The sequence below is a fragment of the Balaenoptera borealis genome (assembly GCF_965194805.1).
Source record: "Balaenoptera borealis genome assembly, chromosome: 15".
NCBI lineage: Eukaryota > Metazoa > Chordata > Mammalia > Artiodactyla > Balaenopteridae > Balaenoptera > Balaenoptera borealis.
This window is the reverse complement of record NC_138871.1, coordinates 76354882-76368066: the sequence shown is the minus strand read 5'-3', so window position 1 is coordinate 76368066 and position 13185 is coordinate 76354882. Positions and strand designations below refer to the sequence as shown.

The 13185-nt window shown below is 36.4% G+C and overlaps 1 protein-coding gene across 5 annotated transcripts in view; it reads right to left on the bottom strand.

Moving 5' to 3' along the window:
- LDAH (lipid droplet associated hydrolase) overlaps window positions 1-13185 on the bottom strand; it is a 100370-nt gene that overhangs the window by 33639 nt on the left and 53546 nt on the right. For all 5 annotated transcript variants that reach the window (XR_014235279.1, XR_014235280.1, XM_082358447.1 and 2 more), the window contains exon 5: window positions 397-631. Coding sequence is in view for 3 of the 5 variants with exons in the window: in XM_082358447.1 (XP_082214573.1) it covers window positions 397-631 (235 nt within the window). In the remaining 2 variants the exon portion in view is untranslated. The remainder of the gene's footprint in view (window positions 1-396; window positions 632-13185) is intronic.

Here is a 13185-nt window from a genome sequence, read left to right as displayed (position 1 = left end):
AAAGGGCAAAGTAAAATCATAGCCTGTTCACTCTATGGGAATATTAGGCCTGATTTTCTTGGGCTGATTTTTGCAAAGTTCACACACTGAGCTTAACAGGGCACACCCTGGATTCCTGTAAGGACTCCATATATATACTCGATACAGAAGAATTCTTTCTCATCATCCTGTAGCTAGAGTGGAGAATCAGAAGGATAAGGTTTAAAATTAAAGCATGATGAGGCTTTTCTGTCATTTAGAATACCCCTCACTATTTTCTTTTTATTTCTAGTTTTAAACTTTTGGGAGAAAAATACAACAAATAATTCCTTGCTTGATACTCATCCACTGTCTGAGATTATTCTCTTAACACTTTCTGATACAAGAATAAACATATACATTTTAAAATGTGCTTACTGAGGCAGAACGGTTCCAACAAATTCAGAAACGAAAATTCACTCTGTAGGTTCATCCTTCGAAGGAGCATTCTGATCACCAAGGACTTGATTTTCTCAGGCCACGGTTTAAGCAGTAAGTAGCCAGGAACATAGAAAGCATATCGAAACCAGCAGAGAAGTGGAGTGGCCAGCTTGCCTTTGGGTGACTCAGACATTCGCTCAATTGTTGGAAAGAGCAGAAAAGAGCGAATTACCTACAATAAAAAAATTAAAAAAAACCACTTTGATGAGAAGTTTTCTTAAGGGATAAGTCATTGCTTTACTGTTTCTTCTATACAGTATCCACAAATGACTGAGTTTTAGAATATGGCTAACAATCTATTCAGACTGAGAAGAAGTACCACCCACTGCCTTCTCAGCCCTCAACCGACCTGGGTAGGATATAAGGATGTCCCTTAAGTTGCTGGGGTTAACTTTCCGGGTGAGGAGGAAATCAGATTCCTAGATAAGTTCTTGATTGTGACAGCAACTCACAATCCCTTTGAAGGATTGCTGAAAGTAGAAATGAATGTACAATTTTAGTAGTTATACCAACTTGACTGACTAATGACGCCAAAAGAGAATAAAGCTACATAAAAGACTCCATTTCTAGTCAGAATTTCTTTTATTGATTATATTTAGAGATAGTTCACTTTTGAAAAGCTCCTCTATTCCTTAATCTTACCAGCCAAAGATAATCTTTAATAGGACCAAATATATTTTTAGCAACTGATTCAACCTCAATAAAGTGTAGGCCAGGGACAAAGGAAGCTGGGAATTTCTACCTATGTGGGAAAATATTTAAGGACAAAAATATCATTTCAACTCAATTCATCAGAATATCATGAAATATATTTTAATAATATACCAGAAGAAAAGAGCATCTCTAAAACATTTAAAATTTACCATTATTTACCATATTAATATTTAAAAAATTAATATATAAAAATAATTTATATGGGGGATCAGAAAAGTCAAAATAGTTAAGTATAATCCATATTAATAATAGGATAACATAAATGGAACATACATGGAACAGCTCGACAATGTTAGCAGACTGTAGAACAGGAAATGAGAATGGACACAAGATTTTAGTTTTAAAAAAACCTTTTAAATTGTTAAGTATAACATACATACAGAAAAGCATATAAAACGTAAATGTTCAATTTAACAAATAATTTATAAAATGAACAGCTGTGTGGGTCAAGAAACAAGACACTGCCAGCATGGCATCTTCCAATCACAACCCCTTCCTCTGCTCACATCTTAGGTAATCTCTATCCTGACTTCCTTACTTTTCTTTGTATCAATACTTATCATTCCTTAATACTATAATCACTTCCTTATTTTGCTTTATATTAATGCTTATCAACCTGCTATAGACTGAACTGTGTCACCTCCAAATTGATATGATGAAGCCCTAACTCCCAAGGTGACTGCATGTAGAGAGAGGTAATTACGGTTATATAAGGTCATAAGAGTGGGGCCCTAATGGATAGGATTAGTATCCTTATAAGGACAGACACCCGAGAGCTTACTCTCATCCCAAGAACACACAGAGAAGAGATCTGGCGAACACACAGACAGAAGGTGGCCATCTACAAGCCAGGAAGAAGTTTCACTGGAAACTGACCATGCTGGCATGCTGATCTTGGACTTCCAAACTCCAGAATGGTGAGAAAATAAATGTCAGTTGTTTAAGCCACCCAGTCTATGGCATTTTGTTATGGCAGTTTGAGCAGACTAATACCTATCCCTTAATACCATAGTTAATTTTTGTCTGTTAATGAACTTTATATACATATAATCATGCAGTGTGTTTTTGTATTTTACTTCCTTCACTCAACATTGTTTATAACATCCAACCATGCTGATACATGTAGCAATAGCTCATTATCTTTGCTATACAGTTTTCCACTGTAAGAACAAAACACAATTTATTTTACTGACAGATATTTGTGTTATTACAAATATGCTGTTATAATATTTTTACACACATCTCTTGTGCATGTATGCATGTATTTCTGTTGACTATATCACCTCGAAGTAGAAATATGGGGTCATATGTTTGCACACGTGCAGCTTTAGTAGGTAGTTCCAAATTTTTTTTTTGAATTTTTGAATTTTATTTATTTTTTTATACAGCAGGTTCTTATTAGTTACCCATTTTATACATATTAGTGTATATATGTCAATCCCAATTTCCCAAATAGTTTTTCAAAGTACTTATACCAATTTACTCCCCTACCATCAGACATGAGGGTTCATATTGTTACATTTCCTCACATTTGGTACTGGCAAACTTTGTAATTATAATTGTAATTGATCAACCTGGTGTTTAGAGGTATTTCATTGTGGCTCTAATTTGTGTTTCTCTGATGACTAATAAGCCTTTTATATGCTTTTTGGACATTTTCTATATATCCTTTGCAAATGTCTTATTTAAGTCTCACATTTTTCTATTAGACTGTCTTATTTTTTATTGATTTGTAGAAGTTGCTTTTTATTTTAGATACCAGTCCTTTGTCATGTTGCAGTTCTTGGCTTGCCTGTTCAACCCTTATTCTTTTTTTTTTTTTTTCTTAATGGAGATAAGCTCTTAAGTTTGATGCAGTTGAATTTAACAGTCTTTTCTCTTACAGTTATTGTTCTTTGTCTGTGGTTTAAGAAATTCTAGAAGATATTATTTTTTCATGCTACCTCTTATCTGTTCTACAATGTGGATTTAAGCCTTGGGCTGTGTTTAACTTCAGCTGTGAGTCTGCTCCTTTGATTTCAGGCATCAGTGATTTGCCATTTCCCTTATGTATTTACATTCTTCCTTCTGGATGAACTGGATGCACTTTTCCTGGTAGACCTGATAGTAAAGGTGGGGTTTTGTGGACTCAGTCTCTTTTTTAACTTCCACTGTTGACAGTCCTTTTTCATAGTAACCTATTTGATGGCACTGACCAAATGTTAAAGTTGATCAGGTAACACCTGTCATTCTGCCTTCATGTCTGTCTCACTAATAGAGAACAGGGATCTGAGGGTGAAAACTGTGGAGGACTCTTCTTTCTAATCATGATATCTTCTTGTTCTTCCTTGGTCATATCTATCAGCTAAGTGCTTAGCCATTTCCTGCAGACTTTTCCTTTTCTCTCAACAATATCTGAGATATTTTAGTTGTTTCTTTTTTGGTCACAGTAATTTGATCTCTACTAGATCTCCTCCTCTGTCACATAAGTAAGAATGTACTGTTCCCTGTGGCCTTGACGTTCTTTGGGAGCAGGGAGGCACAGCCTTTTCAGATGATTTTTAAAATGCTGGGTTGGTAACAACACATGGCAAGGTGCTCATAATGTGCTTTTTGAATGAATGCTGAGTTTCAGCCAGAATATGGGAGTTTCTGCCACCTTGGCATCTTCTCAAGCACAAAGCAGAGGAGATGCTGGATGGACTGTGCTTAATAAAGGCCTTTGGGGCCTTTATGGGGCATTCATGGGCACCTGTGATGCAGATCACTGTGGGCTCCAGAATGTCAGGGATGATCCAGAATCTTCCAGTCAGAGCCAGCTGCCTGTATTACAATGGGTTTATACAAAGGTTATATACAAAGATTCACACAAAGGTCACAGGATCTCTTGGAAGTCTGACTGGACAAGAAAAGTCAGTTAAAGGAATCATTCTCCCTGGATGCCAATTTCAGTGTGAACTCTAACTCAATGCATTTGTCTTGTTTTTTTTAACTTTTATTTTTATTTTATTTTTGGCTGCGTTGGGTCTTTGTTGCTGCGCACGGGCTTTCTCTAGTTGCGGCGAGAGGGGTTACTCTTTGTTGCGGTGCGTGGGCTTCTCATCGTGGTGGCTTCTCTTGTTGCGAAGCACGGGCTCTAGGCACGTGGGCTTCAGTAGTTGCAGCACGGGGGCTCAGTAGTTGTGGCAGGCAGGCCCTAGAGCACGCAGGCTTCAGCACTTGTGGCTCATGGGCTCTAGAGCGCAGGCTCAGTAGTTTTGATGCACGGGCTTAGTTGCTCCGTGGCACGTGGGATCTTCCTGGACCAGGGATCGAACCCACGTCCCGTGCATTGGCAGGTGGATTCTTAACCACTGCCCCACCAGGGAAGTCCCTAACTCAATGCATTTGAACACAAACACAGGAGGAATGAAATCAGCTTCGGGATCCTGGGACTTTTGATACTTGGTCACCTTCTTCTTCCCCTTCTAGCATAACACAGGGACACAGCATTCCTGATTCATCAGTGACGACCATGGTGTTGAGGACACAGGGTAAGCAGAGTATGTAGCATGAGCATCCTAACTATAGTTACCTTCAGTCTTGGGAAGCATAAGTAAAGAAACTGATAGCTTCCCGATGTCTCCAGGGCTCTTGAACAGCTCTCCATATTTTCATATTCCATATACAGTGGGCATGCTACTGCTTCACCTTTGCCTTTTCTGTCCAAAGATATTCTTCAGGACTGCTCCCAATGGCTCAAAGTCAAACAGGGCTGCTGTCTCTCTTAAAGATATGGAATATACCCTTCAGACTGGCAAAAAATAAGAAATCTAACAATACCAAGTACTAATGATGTGGATCAACAAGAACTCTTAAACAATATGGCATTAATTATTAGCCTTTCTTCTTCTGTTTTCGAAAGTATGATCACTTTGGTGGGTGTCTGGAACTCACATAGAAAGTAAATTTTATCATATTGTCTAATGTTAGCAGTTTAATTCAGGGATCTGGCATTGCACTTGGATACCAAACAGCACACTTTAAGACTCTGAGGGGCAGAAACAATAAAAAATCTTTTAGCAACTGGAGTGGTGCTACAATTAACCACTGACTTTTATACCTTCAAATTCAGATTTCTTCCCCTATCTCTTGACGTAATTCTAATATCATGAGTCCTTTAACTCCTGTAAGTGCTACCAATGTTCTGTTGGACTTAAGTCTTGAGAGATTTCAAACAGGGGTGGATTTGTATTAAGCCCTCTTTGGTATTGAGAGAGGCAGGGTTTCTCACTGCCCTGCTGAGGCCTCCCAGCTGAAGGGCTAAGAAGGAGCTCCCTTCCCCACCCCACAGGAAGAGTTCTCCCTCGAGGCTGAAGAGCAGGTTTCTTGTTAGCAGCTGCAGCGGCAGCAAAGACAATGATGAAGAAACTGACTTCTCAGCCTCAGCTGGGCTCTCGTTTGTCGCTCACACCTGGAGCTATAGGAACACAATACCGTAAGAAAGCCAGGTCGGCCACAGTTCACAGTCACAGGCTCCTTGGCAGCCAATGTTCTTCAATAATATCTCTAAAAGCTCGATGGCTTAGTCTTTCACTTTTTGGTTCATAATCTACCTGAAACTGATTTTTATGTGTGGTGTGAAATATGGGTCTAATTTAATTTTTTTCCATATGGAAACTCAATTGTTCCAGCACTGTTAACTGCAAAGACTGCCCTTTTCCTGCTTTTCTGCAGTGACATTTCTGTTGTAAATCCTGTGTATATGTGAATAGGTCCTTTCCAGGGTTCTATAATCTGTCCTACTGGCCTACTTTTCTAACTCTGTGCCCAGAGCACACGTCTTATTTACTAAAGCTTTATATTTTGATATTTGGTAGAGTAACTTAAACCCCATTTTCTTGTTCTTCAAAAATGCCTTGAGTATTTTTGGCTCTCTGCATTGGATACAGATATGAGTTTTATATGGATAAAACCCATACATGGATACTGAGTTTTATAAAATACCTTTTCTGTCCCTATTGAAATGATTGTATGATTTTTCTCCTTTCATTTATTAAAGTGGTAAACTATCAATTGATTTTCTAATGTGAAACTAACTTTCCATTTTTGGGATAGACCCACCTTGGTCATGATACACCTTCTCATATGTTACTATATTACTATATTTGGTTTCCTAATACTTTGTGTAGGACTTTTGCATGTTGATGAGTAAGCCTGGCCTATAATTTGCTTTTCTTATATTATTTATTCCAGGTTTGGATATAAGGCTTTGCTAGTTTGAGAAAACAGAGTTGGAGACTATGGTTTCCTTTCCCATTATTCAGAGGATTTTGTAATATAATAGAATGATTTATTCTCTGAATATTTGATAGAACTCACCAGTGAAGCCTAAAGTTTGGTTTTTTTGTTTCGTTTTGATTTTGCCACACCACACAGCTTATGGGGTCTTAGTTCCCTGACCAGGGATTGAACCCAGGCCACAGCAGTGACAGCGCCGAGTCCTAACCACTGGACCACCAGGGGAAATCTCTAGAGTTTTATTTTTAGAAACACTTGATTGATTCAATTTCTTTAAAGGCTTAGGACCGCTCAGGCTTTCTATTTCTCCCTGAGAATCTGTTTTGATGTTATCTTTTTCTAGGGATCTAGCCATTTAGCCATTTTATTTAAACTTCCAAATTTATTGACATGAAGTTATTTATAATATCCTGCTATTATACTTCAATCTCTGGACCACCAGTAGTGATATTACCTCTTTTATTCTGTTATTGACTATTAGTACCTGATAGAGTAAACCTTTTATAATTATGAAGGAACTCTCTTCATCTCTAGTAATGTTTCTCCCTTAGGGCTTATTTTGTTTAATGTTAACGTAGCTATACCAGCTTTCTTTTGGTTAGAAGTTGCAAGATATACCCTTCCCACCCTTCTACTTTCTACCTTTCTATAGCTTTATATTTAGAAGATAGTTGGATTATTATCTCTATCTAATCTGACAGTCTATGTCTTTTAACTAATATGACTAATACGTTTACTACATTTTCACTTAAAAAATGCCAATATTTTGGAGTTAAATCTAAAATCTTATTTTGTGCTTTCTAGTTTTTGTATCTCCTTACCCCATTTTTTCTTCTTTCTTACCATTTTTTGCATGAGAAAGATATAAGTAATAAAAACATAAGTGACAGTAAATACTAAATAAAGAATTGAGTAAATGATATAACAATGAATAAAACATGTATGTTAGTAAGTCACAATAAATGATTAATAATTTAAAAATAATTATATGACAATCTAAGGAATGAATAATTATAAAAATAAAATAATAATAAGTAATTAAGAGATGTATAATACTAGTAAATCTCAAGTCCTATGGTGGGGTAGGAAAGAAATAAGATAATGAAAAAAGCCTAGGAATTGCTGGAAGTGGTGGTGTGGCTCTAAATAGGGTGTTTACAGAAGGCTTCAGTGAAAGGTGACATTTGTGCAAAGGCAGTTATGGAGTGGGCTGATGATATTTGGGAAAAGAGTTTTTCTGGGAGAGGGAGGAGCAAGTGCAAAGGCCATAAAACAGAACCTAATTTGGTGTTTGAGTAAAAAGCAAGAAGTACAGTTGGAGCCGAGTATGTGAGAGGACAGCAGCTCAGGCTGTGGCAGCTGTGATCACAGGGGCAGCAGACGATGGACTGTCCCATAGGCCTCTGGTTTTCACTCTGAGTAACTGAAAAGCCTTTGAAGGGTTTTGAAAACAGGGGTGATATGTTTGACTTCCATCTTAATAGGATTACTCTGGTTATTGTATTGTTAATACTGTCCTAGAAGTACTATATCAATGAAATTTGACAAGATTTTTTAAAAAGTAAGAGTTAGAAATATTGTGAAGGTAAAATTACCATTATTTTCAGCTTATGTTTTAAACATTAACAAAATCTCATGTATAAAAATAATAGCTAAATACCACTGTAAAAAGAAATGTACTACACTTAAAGAAAACTTTAAAATCCAAAGGGACATTTGTTCTTACATTGCAAAAGAGATATAAATTCTCCCACCAAGTTAGTTCATCAATTCAGTTCATTCAATACCAATTAAAATACTAAAAAATCATCTTTATTTTGAAATTTGACAAATTATATTAATGTTTATCTGGAAAATGAAAGGCACTAAACCTAGAAATTCTGAAAAAGAAGAGAAAGAGGGGAGATTAGGTCTACTAAACATTACACATATTATGAAGCTACAGTAGTTAAAACTGTATGATCAGAAAAGGATCATACAGCTCAACAGAACAAAAAAGAGTCTAGAAACAGACCTGAATATATATGGGAATTAAGTTTATGATAATGGTATCAGTGGAGAAAAAAAAAAAAAGAGCTGTTCAATAAATGCAGTTGGGAAAACTGGAAAACAGAATTATTTAGAATAGCAAAAGACTGGAGATGAATGTCCATAATTAGGACTGGTTACATAAATTATGATATATCCATTTAATGGAATACTATGCTATAATGAACATCAGGCAGATTCGCATGTGCTGACAATGAGGGTGTCCAAATTCTGTTTCTTCTTGGAAACCAACTAGTTGGAATTATGACTAAAAGGGAATTAGCAAGCTTCAAAGAAGACATTCTAAGCCTTGGGGCTCATATGTTCTCTGAACTTTTTATTCGGAAAGGACAAAGGTAATTTTGCTTATTTTCAGGTTCTTCAACTATATCCTGTAAGTGATACCTGGAAAATTAGATGTCACTGAATAATGCAGTCTCCACTGACTAGAAATTAACTATTCAACTCTCAAACTTTCTGCATTTATAATGGCACCAGAGATGATAAGAGAAAATATTCAGAACTAGGACTCTCAGGTGCTACAAATTCTTCAGGAAAGTAAAACTAAATTATGTTCTATTGTTCTCTGCTTATAAAAGCAGGAGAATATGCTAAAACACATTACAAACACTTAAAAGGGGAAAGTTCGAAAGAAATGGTTTTTGTTTTTTGTCTTTTTTTTCCTGGCCAATCCACAGTTAACCAGAACAATCAACTAATGAAAATAATCTGTTTTCCAAGAAGTCTGGTAATTGAGTCCGGTATGGTAACTCATTGCTCATTTTAGTTTCAAGTTTATTCACTTCAAAATAACGGGCTTCCTTGTGTTTATTAAAATGTCCTAAAGGATTAAATGGTTAATACAGTTACTGTCATACTAAAAAATGTACCATACAGATTCCATACTAGTTATGTAACCCACAGTATCTAAGGAACTTCAGGCTGATCAAATCAGCTGGCAGAAAGAGGAAGCAATCCGTTACTTTGTATAAACGATCCATTACTGTGACCTGTGTTAAACAAAACTGCATGCAAGGAAAAACTCTAAAAATACATGAGGAACTACAGGGTTACATTTGGTTGATCTATATCAATAATAAATTGAGAATTAAAGTGCACTCTGAAATCATGGGAATGTACTGAAACAATAAGGAAGTTCTAATGTGTACTCTGAAGGCATCATTGCCTCTCAAAAATATAAGAAAACCAAAGATTGTTTATCACAACTAATAGTTGGTGAGACTGGTTTTCCTCTCTTGCCTTTGGAGAGCAACAGTTATTACCTGTTGGGTGAAACTTATATTTTTCCTAGATACCATAACAATAATTTCAATGAAATTTATAGTCCAAATATGATAGGTTAAGGAACAGTAATAAAAATTTCTTTTATTCATATAGACACCTACTGGCAAAAAAATCACTGAGGTCAAGGAAGTATACCCAATTTTATAACACAGCTGTGCAGAGAAAGTTTCCAAATCTGTGTACATGACAAAACGTTTTCTTATGTTACTGTCTCATTAAAGAAAGAACTTCTAGGCTGGCCAATTCATTCTACTCTAAGGAAACATTTTTATATATTTCACATTTTCATTTGAAATCTGAGTCAACTTTTGATAATGAAGCACAACCATGTTTTCTTGACTAGTATGGGAAAGCAAATATACACAGTGGAACTTTTTATACAGGGTACGTTTGGGGAATTGGAGACAGTATTTTGATGTTTATTTTTCCTGAATTTTTTATTATTATTAATCATTTTCCAGAAAGTAAGTTAGGAAACAATTTGAAGAATAGCCATAAAGTAAGGAGTATGATGTTCAGGTGTGGTTTTTGTACAACCTGTTTCATTAAATAGGCATTTTATTTTTAAACACAGTAAAATCTAAAAAACATCTTCAATACACTTATGCTGTTCAGATAGCTTATTTTTCTGGGGTGCGGCAATGATGCCTGTGTGTTCTGACTAAATGAAGCCATGATAAACAGTACTTCAACATCTTTGAAAGAATGGCATCACTGCTACTTTCCTTATTTGCTTATCAGCTGAGCCCACCTGCTGCAGTAATGGCAGGGTACTTCCCTACTGTAACAAGCTGAAAACAAGAAAACATAGCACATAGTTTTTTTCCTTTCGTATGACTGCCAACATTGTTAAGACATGTCAGAGAACATGCAATATAAACCAGGCAGCCTTCAAAGATAAAGCTGTTAGTAGTCAAAACGCAGACCTAGGAATAATCCTAGTTTAGTTTATCTCTTCTCCCCAAAAGGCCATGTTTTCCTCTCTTTAGGATGAGACTATTCAGCTTATTTAATCATATGTATTCAGTTTATAAACTGCAAACTCCATTCTATTTTAATGATCAAGAGCTTGCTTTTTGAGATCTTATATTGTCTTAACAATTTCATACATTAGTAAGACAGGAATATGCCCCACAGTAGGGAACTGCTTAGAATAACAGTAGTAATGATAGCTTACTATCTTCTAGGAACTAGGCTGATGTACTTTATATACATAATCTCATTTAATATGCATAACAACCTCATCAAGTAAGTTTCTTCATTCTATAGATGAGAAAAGTGAGGTTTAGCTACTAAATAACAAAGATGAAGTATGGACCCAAGGAGGGTAACTTCAGAGCCCATGCCATTAACCATTAATTACACCGTATACTTGCAGACAAAAGAATTTCTTAATAATTATTATTGTTTGGTGACATACTTGCAGACAAAAGAATTTCTTAATAATTATTTTTTGGTGACATAATTCCCTGTGGTTTAAACAACTGCTACCATTATTGTTAGAGATAGGCCAATATTTACAAGTGTTTCAAATCATTCAGCTTCAGAAATAACGTTAAATCCTAAGAAGGAAGATCCTTCAAAATTGATACTGAAAAAAAATTATGCCACTTCAATATGTTTTGCTTAAGATAGATGGCATTCATGAAACTGACCACTTTTACCATTTCCCATTCATGTGAATCATACTCAGATCTTCTGGGGCAGAGATTTTTCTACACTTTAATTACCTGAATGTAAAAAAAAAAAAAAAAAAAAAAAGCCATTTCATGCATTTAATCTACATGTCAGGGTTGCTAATTACAAGGAACGCTGCATATTTGCAGAGATATTTGCATATGATTACACTTAAATATTTGAAACATAGCTTCAAATTCTTCCTATAACCCATTCTTCTCTTCTGTCATTTTATACACTTCAGATTTATTTTATTTTGAAAGCAAAATGCTCTTCTCCTCAGCTTAAAATCTCTTGTAATCTGCTTCCTTTTGAGTCTTTCAGATTCAGAATCACTAAGAACTCAAACAGGAAATTAATGATGCTCAAGCTGCTCTGGAGTACAGCAATCTATTACAGAGCAACTGTTATTCCAAATTGAACAGTGTTTTCCAGGTAGCCTCAGAATTCAGTGAATGGTGACAATAACAAACCCATCCTCATGTCTACAGCTCTGATATTCTCATGTAGCTACTATGGCCTTTGGCAACATCAGCTTTCTCTGGGTTAATAATGGCAAAGCTACACAGAATCTGAAAGAGTGGCTTTGCTGATCAAAATACTGTTATTTGGCAATTCCTTACACTTGGAGCTGGAATACTCTGTGTGAGTTAGGAAGCAAGAAACGTGATTATTTGACAATGGGGTTGGGACTTTTCTAAGTTAGAAACTCCAGTCTTTAAAAGCTAAAGCCACTTTAGAGGAAAGAGTCGTTCACTGGGTTTACTGATTGTTTGTTAGTTTGTTCATTCATTCATTCATTAAAGATATATTGGCACCTACGATACACCAGATGCTGTGGTGAGTGCTGGAGACAAAATGGTGAAAGAGCCTCTGCTTTTAGAGAACTTAAAGTCAAATGGGAGAGGTATCTACAGTAATGCACGATAGGTACCAGGCTACGGGAAATAAAGAGTACCAGAGAGACATATAAAATGGGCACGAGAAGCCTCTTATTCATTGTGGCGTATGTCAACTACAAATTGGCATTTTCCATTGGCACTTGCCATCTACCTCTACAAGGATTAAATCATGTGCTGCTGCAGCTGCTGGCTTCCAACACCCCCTGAAAGGAGTTCAGGGTGCAGAGCTGAAATGAGGCGCTCTGTGCTCTGGGAAAAACTGGCAGAACAGGTCTTCAGATAGTTAGATATTTTCAGGAGTTGATTTTATGAGCCCAATTCTTGTATCTCCTAATATCTAGAAAAACACTAAAATCCTTCATGGTGACGTCTGCTCCTTGTGACTAGCAGTAACCTTCACGAGACTAGCAGAAACCTTCTGCAAAAAATATGTGCCTGATTGTATGTCCTCCCCCGTCACCAAAGTCACATATATACTGACCTTCCCCCCTACCTCTTTGGAGCAGTTTCTCAGAGCTATCTGAGATGCTGTTTCCCGGACTATAGTCCTCATTTTGCCCCCAATAAAACTTAACTCACAACTCTCATGTTCTGCACTTTTTTTAAGTTGGCACCTAGGAACCTTTGAAAAGGGCCATGGAAAGAGAAACTGTTTGACAAACATTCACTGAATATCTACATAAGCAAAGTGCTGATGACAGACCTCAGGGTTATCCAGGGAAATCAGTAAAAAAGATTCTTCCCTGTTTAACTTTGCTGAAAGACACTGTGAAATGTATACGCTTCAGTTCCATATACTAAAATACCACTTTCATACCTGTACGAAGACCAGGCAAAGGTA